This window comes from Lottia gigantea (genome assembly GCF_000327385.1).
Source record: "Lottia gigantea unplaced genomic scaffold LOTGIsca_63, whole genome shotgun sequence".
Classification (NCBI taxonomy): Eukaryota; Metazoa; Mollusca; class Gastropoda; family Lottiidae; genus Lottia; species Lottia gigantea.
Window position 1 is genome coordinate 1,405,166 of NW_008710145.1, and position 10,897 is coordinate 1,416,062.

Consider the following 10,897-nt stretch of genomic DNA (forward strand, 5'->3'; position numbering starts at 1 on the left):
ATTATTTAAGTAACCTTTAACTTCATTAGTTTTCATTTCATTCCATTTCTAGTCAGGTTTCATTTTTAGTTTTTTACTATTTTATCCTGCAATAAAAATGTCTTTTTTTTCAAATTCTTGTCTATTGACAGTTTGTAGATGTGGTCTAAGGGGGATAATTCACAATTATTCAAATTACAACTCTAAAGAAATACATCAAATTTAATTTCAGTTCTTAAAATGTGAAATGGATTAAGGTGCCTAAAATGGGTACCTGATCAGTCATAGGTCATTAGAACTTGTACATTAAATTAATGTAGGGTTTCGCAGCATGTCTGTGTAATAAATAAGCCTAATAAAACAGATATTTGCATAGACGATTTTATTCATTCTCTGTGTACAATTTAGTGACAATATGAGTATATATATTTATAACTGTACAATAACATTATATAGAGGGGTATGATATCTGTACAATAACAGTTTAGGCTGCAGTTAACACTACTATATTATAGGATACCATCAATTCATATAATCTGCCTCACATAATATACATAGAAAACCCATGCATTTCACATAGGTATATGCATAATATACATATATTTAATGTTTATATTTATCAGGAAGTTCTGACTGTCAAAAATGCTTCAGAAAATTCCATGATTGATCTCTTTAAGGATCATCTTTTAAAGAATCCTCACATATTTTACACAAGGGGCTATGAGAAATATGATTTAAAACATAAGGACATATTCACATTCAGCACAAAGCTGATATAAATGCTGCTTTATTCATATACAGTTATATGGTGATAGGTACAAGATATGATAATTCCCTGATAATTAGCAATTTAAAACTCTAGTAGGCTGAGCCAGTTCTCTCATAACGCCACTGCTTTCAATAGAAGATAATAAAAAAAAGCTCTGTTTGGCTTCAATTGCTGAAGTTATTGTACGTATCTAAACACCCCAATTAAAAAGAATGATATTGTGTGTATACCAGCTACAAGTGATTTGATGAAGTAAAAGGTAGAAGTCAGGTAGAAGAGATGTGAGAAAGGCACAAATTTCCTTCTATTATAACAGAGGTAGGTTGAATATTAACAATAACCAGTTTCTCTACATTTAAATTTAGGTCATATATTTACTGTTTGAATATAGCATAGCTCTTAAAAATTAGACTAAGAACCAATAACCATGCAAATAATTTGGAAATTAAAATTCATTTTTTTCTTGTAAATATCAAATTGTTAAAATTTATCTTTTTCATATAAAATTACTGGAAATAGCATTTATTTTTTTATTTAAAAAAAGAGAAATTGCTATCAAATATGATTAAAAATTGTCTATGACAAAAATATCCTGTTAATTGCCAGATTTTAGTTCTAAAGAGGTTAACCTGGCCATAAACATATTGTATGAAATGTTGGTCAGCTTTAGACCACAATATACTATATACAATAACACAGACCTAAAAGAACAAAGTTATATTTATAGAACAAATCTAACATAATTTCTTTATATAAATTCTACATCGAGAATAGTATGGCATTTAACATCTTTAACAATGATGGATAAAGTCTTATAGTCACATTTCATATTTTGATAAATCTGGTCATAAATCTTCAAATAATATTCCTGCTCTTTAAACTATACAAAAATTTCAAAAAGCTCAAAAGAGTCACTAATAATAAAAGGTCAAGTACAAAATGATAAAATAAATTCATAAAACAATAGAAACCATTTCCAAAAACTCTTTAAATTAGTGGTTTATAAAATTGATTTAAAATTTAGTTTTTAATGCCTGTTTGTTCTGAATTCATTTTTTGTGAAAACGGCCGTAGATAAAGAAAAGGTGTATTTAAGGATTTTGAATTAAACCAGATTTCTGATTTATGCCACTGGGTTCATCGAAACACAAAATGTACTCAAAACAACCATAATTAACAGTTATATGATTACATGATAAAAATCAACAATATGACAGTATATACACACCAGTTTCTCATTGAGGATTTATTGAGTTTAAAAATAGTTTATAATGATACTTCCATATGTAACAAATCATTCAACTTGCTGATAATCAAATGAAATGCCATCTGTAATGCCTTTCAGTTATTATTTCAAAAACATTGTTTTTCCAAATGGTATGTCTGCCCAATATCTGAAGTACTATAGGAGTTCATGTTTTGTCAAAATTAAATGGCTAGGTTTTAATTTGTTGCCTGCACTTACATCAAGAAATCGAACTGGATCATGTGTTTAGGTGTAATATCTTATGCTGTCAATCAAAGTTTCGAATGGTCCCAAGATGTTTACAAAGATGTTGTATGTCTGTTTTTTTACCATAAAAACTCCATTACATGCAACAGAACATTTCAAAGGGAAAAGAGCAATATCAACAAGCCCAGGTGGAAAATAAAACCACATCACATGAATATCAGCCTTACAACCAACAGACAAATCATTTGATGAAAAACAAGATGAATGAGAATAATATACAAATATACAGAATTTAATGCCTTCAGTGATTGTGATTAGATAAAATATAAGATGGACTCTCTATACAGCTATTATATACACTATATAATCATTATATATATATATATATATACTAATATTATTATATAGACTTTAATACAAACTGTATTATAATAATATAATCTACTCAGTATTACATCATAGTTTCATTACTAATATTATTTTCACTTTAAAGACTATTTATGCCTGAAAATCAGGCCCTGAATACAAGATTTCAGTAGAAAACTGAGTAATCCCAATAATGCTAAATATCTACACAGGTCAAGCATACAGATGCTCTTGTCAATATCAAGCTTGAGATGTATAGTTTTATTATTATATTAGTGTTTGGTGAAATGATATCTTGCCCTACAGTAAATATATCAAGATTGTATATAAATGTGATTAGGTAAATATAAGATAAGTGAGTTAACACCTCTTTAAAGCTGTGAAGGAAATTTAACAAGTGATATCAAATTAAAATTTGGTTTAGTTTAAAACAACGTAAAATATCAATAAAAACTTTCCTCAGTTCCTAGTCAGTTTATATCATCTGGCGCCAAGTCTATTCATCAAGTATAAAGAGCACTTTCAAACACATCTGTAAAAGTTCTGATTGTCTTTTATTGCTGATAAAACTTTCAGGTATCACTATCTTTGAATACAAGTAACTCTCGTCAAGTTCCAATAATAAAGCACAATTCAATAAAAATCAGTCCAGACTTCAGGATGTTTCTGTTGCGTCTGCTGAAAACAGTTCTTTATGTAATGCAGGAAACTCTGCATCTGGTTGGGATTCCCTGAATTTTTGTAAAACACGCACATGTAACAAACTTAAATTTCTCACTATAGGTATTTGAACTATTAATTTAGCCAGTGTTTCTGAATCATCACTATGATTATTACCAACTTCTAATTTTAATGCAGCTTGGATTTTTTCATGTAATTTTTGTATATCTCCTGTATCTTTTAAACCTGGACGATCTGAAAATATAACATAAATCAATACTTATACTTCATATGATTATTATTTGGCCAAGTGGTTGTTTTTTGTTTTTATGTCAGGACATTTAAGCCCTTTCTAATTTCAGATGGAACTTCAATTACAGTTGGTATGTCTAATATATAGCTTAATCATAACATTATCAAGTATAAAAGATATTTAGAAAATTTCCAAATTTGATCTTCATCAATGCACAGAACTCATTTTCTATGATGATAACTCTTTCATTGGTGTTACAGAGCAATCAGTCATCTACATCAATCAATTAAATAAATGTCTTACCTGAACTGATTAGGATGAGAGCACTAAATAAAGCCATTTCAATTTCTGTTAATTTAAATATCTGTACAGTTTTAACAAATTCAAAGATTTTTTCCATCACCATCTTTTCCTCAGCATCTACAATACAAATGGAATTTTAATTATCTGACACAAAATAATATACAACAAAATAAACAATCTATTAATTTGAATATATATATAATTAATATCACAACTAAGTTATGAAAGTAATGAATGATCCATGCCAATATCAGCAAGATATATCCATATTTAATAAGTTGTGTTATTCTATTATTCTAAAATCACAGTGTTTTATTTAAATATTATTTAAACAATATCATCAATACTTTTACTTTTTGATTTTGAATAACTCTAGAAAATGAAATAAAAATAAAATCTGAATTGTTATTAAACTCACCTAAAGCATGGAAAGCATCAAGAGGTATATAAGAATTACCAAATATAACACTATTGCTAGCCACATCATACGCCCTACATAGCTGTAATAACGCTAATTCAAAACTACCTGCAAAACATATGTTTTAGATTCATTATTAAAAATGTCAATGTATAACATCTCTTTGTTCAATTGTTTTTTTACTGAACATAATGATCAATTTAAATTCATAGTGCAAAATAAAAAATATTCTTTACAATCAACTTATTATACCAAGACCATGTCAAAACTTAACATTCATAATTCAGGTGTATAATTATATCAAAATTTAACCTTACCTGCTTTTAATAACATTATCTGGTCATCTTGGGACAAATCCATAAAACCAGGAATCATTTTAGCAAATTCTATTATTTGTTGGACTGCAAGTGTTATTTTATCAGCTATTTCCATCCATAATTGAAAATGATCCTGAAAAATTTGTTGAAGTAAAGTTGTTAAGCATGCAATTTCGAGCAAATATTACGATAATATATCCTCATATATTACAATTGTACGACTCCAAATTTACTTTATCCAACAATCTGTGAATCAAATCAAATTCTATATATTTGTGTGGAAGTTTCTCTCAAATTTAGAAATATATGGCAACTCTTGTCAGTCAACATAATATTTAAGAAACTATAGTCAAGATCGATCTGAAGTCTATAACTGAAACATTTACCATATTTATATGAAATGCGAATCAAAATTTTAACTTGATAAAGTGTGGGATGCATACTTATTTAACCAATGGTCACTACTAAACACAAATATTAGCCATACGACTAGTGTATTCTAAGAAGAAGTATCCCTACTAGTAATCTCTTCTCCTATTTGCTGCTTACCATTATCTATAATTATCAAATTAACTCAACTTACCATTACTTTATATGAATCTATCTGTTCTTGACTGACTGTTTGTTGTTTTAATGTTTCTATCTGTTCAGAACTATATAACGATGTCCTTCCATGAGCCTCTGTGATAGCTTTAGCAAATGCAACTACAACAAAAGATATTAAATTTTGGACCATGTTAGGAGAGCAATAGGTAACTCTATCTACCAAATGATCACCTGCTATGATAATTGCCTCAGTCATTATTTTGAAAATTTTATGTCTTTGCTCAAGTAATTACCCATGTTTAATGAAATTATTGAAGCAGGTAGACGAAATAAAGATAGATGACAATACAATATACTAAGGGTCATATCTAGCTACACTTTCCTGCCAGAAACATCACACAGACAGTCTGAAAGAACCAAGCTAATATGATTACTTACTTGGGTCCATAAGGTCAACTGGTCTAACCATTGATATAGGATGGGGACCAGGTGAACTAGGATGAAAGTTATTACTAGTGTCTGGTGATACAGGGTACTCTGCCTGGTTTCCAGATAGAGTATATGAATACCCATTGGTTGTATACCCATAGTTTGGTGTTGTTAACCTAAAAGTAGAGATCAGTATCTTAAAATGATACAGGAGCCTCACTTGATTAAATAAACTATCACTAGATTGAATAACTATCTAAATATTACACAATATTATTGTTTCCAACTGTATTTTTAGATAGTTAGGAGATAAATCAAAACAGCTTCTTTTTTTTTTTACATGATTACACATTTCAACAATATGATATCGTGATAAACGAAACAAAAAAAAAATAGTGTACTACTATTAACGCATGCATAGTTCACAGCAAGCTATTTCTAAATGATAACCCTTGAAGCTAAATAAAACCAAAAGCATAGACTCTGAAAAGCTGGATGAATACAACATTTAATTTAATGACCATGATATACAATTTAAGCAATATCTGTGACATGTGCCAATTATCATTCAAGCAACTTCACCTGGACAAAAGAACCACATACTGATTGTTGGAATTTTGCAGATAAAAGCTAAAGATGTCAGATTCTGAATCTCAGATCTATCAGTAGCTAACATATTACTATATACCTTCAGGCTACCAATCCAATGACTTCTTGTACTACACATTACTATTAATTTGTTAGTATTAAAAGATAAGAGAAAGAAGAGAAAGGATATCAAGAAGTTTTCCTCATTTCTGACACATTAGGAAGTAAGTTTTGACATTTAATCAATAATTTATAAGAATTCTAAACATTGATAATTATACAACAATTCATCAGATATTCAAGTCTGAAAATATAACATTACTAAATTTGCAGGCTAGAGCTTTCCTCGTCTTGTCAACATCTATCCAAAATAGGACAAGAGTCAGAAAGTGAATATACCAAATGCAAATAAAGGTACCTTTTTCCAAATGAACATGAAAGTTTATTCTTTAACTATTTTACATAGCCTATGTTATATTTTCAGACTTAAAACATAAAACCATATAATTAAACTAAATATAATATAGATGATTTATGAATTAGCAACTAAAAGAAAGCGAAAGTAAAGCTTACGTGACAAACTGATTGTTGTTGTTGTTATATGTAGGAGAAGGAAGTTCATACCCATTAATACGACTTTGTTTCACTAGATTTGCTTCATCTTCTACTTTTTCTCTTTGTTTCTTTGACATTCTTCCAAACTTCACCGCTAAAATTAATCAATAAATTCTCATTATGCAAAATATGCTTTTAGATTTATAAAGGCATAAGCTTGTTTTTATATCCAGCTTTTGATACTAACTTGGGACAGGAATCTTGTCAAATTGAATGAAATAGCAAAGGAGTAACATTCAAAACTAGACAGAACTGTCTGAAGTTTGCCGTTGATCATTAGAGACAAAAATATTAGATTAAATTTTCTGGAACTTGCTCATTCATGGAGTTAAGAGTTTTGATAAATTCAAAGAACATTCCCCTTGAAAAATTGCCTGTAAAGGCAATGCATGTTGAAACTGTGATCAGAGATGATTAGTATAGTAAGACCATCATAGTACAATATAGTAAAATTATCACAATAGTCGTAATAAGTAATTTATAAACACTGCAAGCTGCTGCCACTGTGCAGATTACATGACAAAGTTTAAATGATGAACAAAGCTTTATCTTGAAAGTAGTTTTTGTTAAACTGAATTAAAATCTGCGAAATAAATAAAAGCTTAATTTCTCTTACCATCTCGTGACATTCCTAAAGCTAGACATTTCTGTAATCTACAATACTGGCATCTATTTCTGTTTACTCTATCTATAACACAGGCTTTATTCCTGGGACACTGATAATTAACCGGGCCTGACTGACTTCGGCGGAAAAAACCCTGAAAATAGGTACAAGCAAAACAATTCCGTTAATCAAAAATCTCATTCAAAGAATTCTAAATCGGGAGCATAAAATAGTAGTGGACTCCTCCAAAGAGAAGTACCAAAAAGAGTAAGCATGATCTGCATCGCATGCATTATGCAAAACCCGCCACTACTGTAATGTAAGCTGAATTGTCAACAAACTTATTTGATACGGTACTAACACTAAGTCATTTTTTGACTTATATGTAAATTCAATGAGAGTTTAATGACTAAATTGACCACATTTTCGACTCATAAACAGCAATTACCAAAAGCAATACGAAATGAGAAAATTTTGTAGAAAAGTTTGTTTGATACAGATTACACAATATTAACATCAATCAATATATAATACAATAGAATAATATGACTAAACTGTATGAATGTTTTTATTCATGGAAACAGCTGTTAACTTACTCTTCCTCTTTGTTCAATATAAATCAAAAACTGTCAGTGTGCATAAACAGTTCAATTATATAACATTGATTCTTTTACATAAAACGATCATGACAAAACTGATCTGCACTATGAAAATCAATACATTTGTCATTTTTAACCACATCTTAACTAGAAGAAGTTGAATATGTTAGTAGTTGAAAATAAGTTGAATTGAGAAATCCTTCAGAAGCCATTTGAAGATTTATTTTAGAATGTTACTTAAGCTTACTCATCTTCCTTTTAATTTAGAAAGCACAAATTGTTACTGCAAGATATGCTTGCTTTTTTAGAACAATCTTTTAATATTTACAAAACTTAAATCTTTTGTTCTTACCTAATATCTTTCAAATTTCCAAATAAGGTAGGTACCAGTATGCAAGAAAATCAATGTATTTCTACAAGTCAATTGACAATGCCATCTCTGTCTTAAACTTAATTTTCCATTCAACAAAAACCTTGTTTAATATGGTATTTTTGCACATCAAAATAAATAAGAATACATTGTAAACAATTGTATTTATAAAACTTACCTTACATCCTTCACATGTTATGACACCATAATGAACCCCAGATGATTTATCACCACATACTTTACATGGTATAACCTCAATCTGGGCTGAAAAATGTAGAAAAATTAGTAAGAGATTTAGAATGATTCATTTTAGATGGTAGTCTTTAAAAAGAGCTTCTAGGTCTAAGAGTGCCATGCATGCCTCACGAGAGCACATGCTATTTCTAGGAAAATTTCAAAAACTTCAACAATCACAAATACCATCTGGTTAAAAGTTAAAATTGAGATCAGGTTCTTCAGGGATACGGGGAAAACATATCAGATCGTATTGACACCATTCTTAATATTGGTACTAGAAAATCCATTAAATACTGGAAACCTAAACTAACAAATTAATCACTAGAGGTGATGGCTTTACACAAACAAGGAAAAAGGTGCAGAACCAGCAAAATGAAGAGAAAAAATAAGACAATCGCGCAGTTGATAAAATTGAAAGAGAAAATCCTAGAATCCATAATTGTTGGTTAGTAACAATATTCAGCTTCCAAATATTCATACATACCGGTACTGATGTCACCTTAGTCTTCCATGTCAGTGGATATATACAACTTTTGTTACACTAATGACTAATATATACAATATTTTACTTATTTAATATTCAACAACAATCAATTATGATTAGGCCGATTCAAAGAAATTTATATTTTGCTACGACAATTCCTGAGAATTTTTCAATGGAAAAAATTTGTTTCAATACATATATATATCCAAATATATCAAATATAAGTTGATATACCAGCCTGATGCTTGTTAAAAATGACAAGAACATGCATGGAAATATGGAAAACACTGTAAAATATATGTTTAATGGTATCAATTAAATATTTTTGTCTTTGAATTTGTGCTAGATTATGTAGCAAGGTGGTTTAAATATAAACTTCGGATAAATAAAATAAATCTATCTGATAATTTTGTGTAATTTAGCTCCTTTTGCAGGAGAACTTCATTTACTTCACAAGGAAATGTTCACTTGTACTCTTAGACAAATATGAATGAAAATTGCAGATAAGGAAAGAGACTAAGTGGATTTATCTGTTTGCAACAATACAGGTTTGACAACTCTCCAACAAACTACTGTAGTACATACAAAACAAACATCATATGTTTACATTTAACTTATAACATTATATCTTGTCTAGCTAGTAACTATATCTTATTCTTTCATTTTAACAGTCTTAGTACATTTCAATAAATAAATTCATTTCATGGATGGCAAGTTTTATTACGGATGAGAAATGAATGAGAAATGAATGTTGTTCCTCTATGAACCTGATAACCAAAAGAAGCTAAAAAGGCACTTAAGATTGCTGCAAGTTAATACAAGATCTATTCAACATTTGTGCTCAACTGCAAATGATAACCCCTTTCATTTGCTTATATAACAAGCAATATTTGTTTTAATAGAGATAACATCTAGTGGTAATAGAAGAGACCCAAGGTAGTTTCAATAATACATGTTATTCATATAGTATAACCATGTTTTGTCCATTTAATATTAATGTGTAAGAATATTATAATGCACTATGCTCATATAATACAACCTGTTAAAGGTTTTATCAATTAATCACGTGACTAACACTTATCTACCACATACAGAAAACATGTGGATTATTACATTACACTGAGAAATGAGAACAAGGGAGACAAAATTCATTCTGTGCCTTGATATCCTCCCAAATCAGTTTATAAGAGGACATGAAATTACATAGGTGGTCACAAACAGACACCTTGTTACATCATACAATTATAATTATTTACAACTAATGAAAATACTGACCCACCTATCGTCCCTTCTGTCAAATTTGGACTCGTCCATTCACAGCTAAAACGAGACTTCGTTCACTGAGCTTCACAATCTATTTTCAACAATCCTATGTTAAACGGTTATTAATCCATTGCGTATGTTTTGCAATCTCTGACCAAACCACTCTCGCATTTAATAGATCGATGTTCATTACCAGACAATATTCCCTTACGGATTATTTGGGGGTGTGTCGGATAGGATTCCCTTGCCTCGTATTTTCGTGGGTTCAGTCCAGTGAAATTATTCTCACCCCTCCAGTTTATTCCCTCGCAAAAACTCAGCATGTGATAGTGACATGACAATTGTTGTGGCTTATGACACTTCATTATATACTCAAGAAAATGCAAAGCAGAAATTGCACTGTCGACATGCAAGGACACTTCAAATCCATAGATGTTTACACAGCATCACATGGAAATTTAGCGCCATTTTCTTCGAGCAACACGTAAGCAATACTGTCACTAATCAGTCATATCTCGAGTAATATTTTAAACATAGTGATGTTAAACCTACCTTTCATATTGGTTGACATCATTTTGATTCAACATTCATGAATCTGCCCCAAATTAGAACGATCGACCCAGAAATTGCATCAAAGTAGGATC

General features: G+C 29.8%; 1 protein-coding gene across 1 annotated transcript; it reads right to left on the reverse strand.

Moving 5' to 3' along the window:
- Window positions 1-3,222: 3,222 nt before the first annotated feature.
- Window positions 3,223-8,537, reverse strand: LOTGIDRAFT_129003 (hypothetical protein; the record flags this gene model as incomplete). The annotated part of the gene is made up of 9 exons (XM_009064558.1): window positions 3,223-3,482; window positions 3,784-3,900; window positions 4,202-4,309; window positions 4,519-4,651; window positions 5,102-5,295; window positions 5,551-5,712; window positions 6,716-6,790; window positions 7,313-7,454; window positions 8,448-8,537. Coding segments are annotated over 9 exons (1,281 nt in total), but the record flags the coding sequence as incomplete, so codon positions are not given.
- Window positions 8,538-10,897: the final 2,360 nt, after the last annotated feature.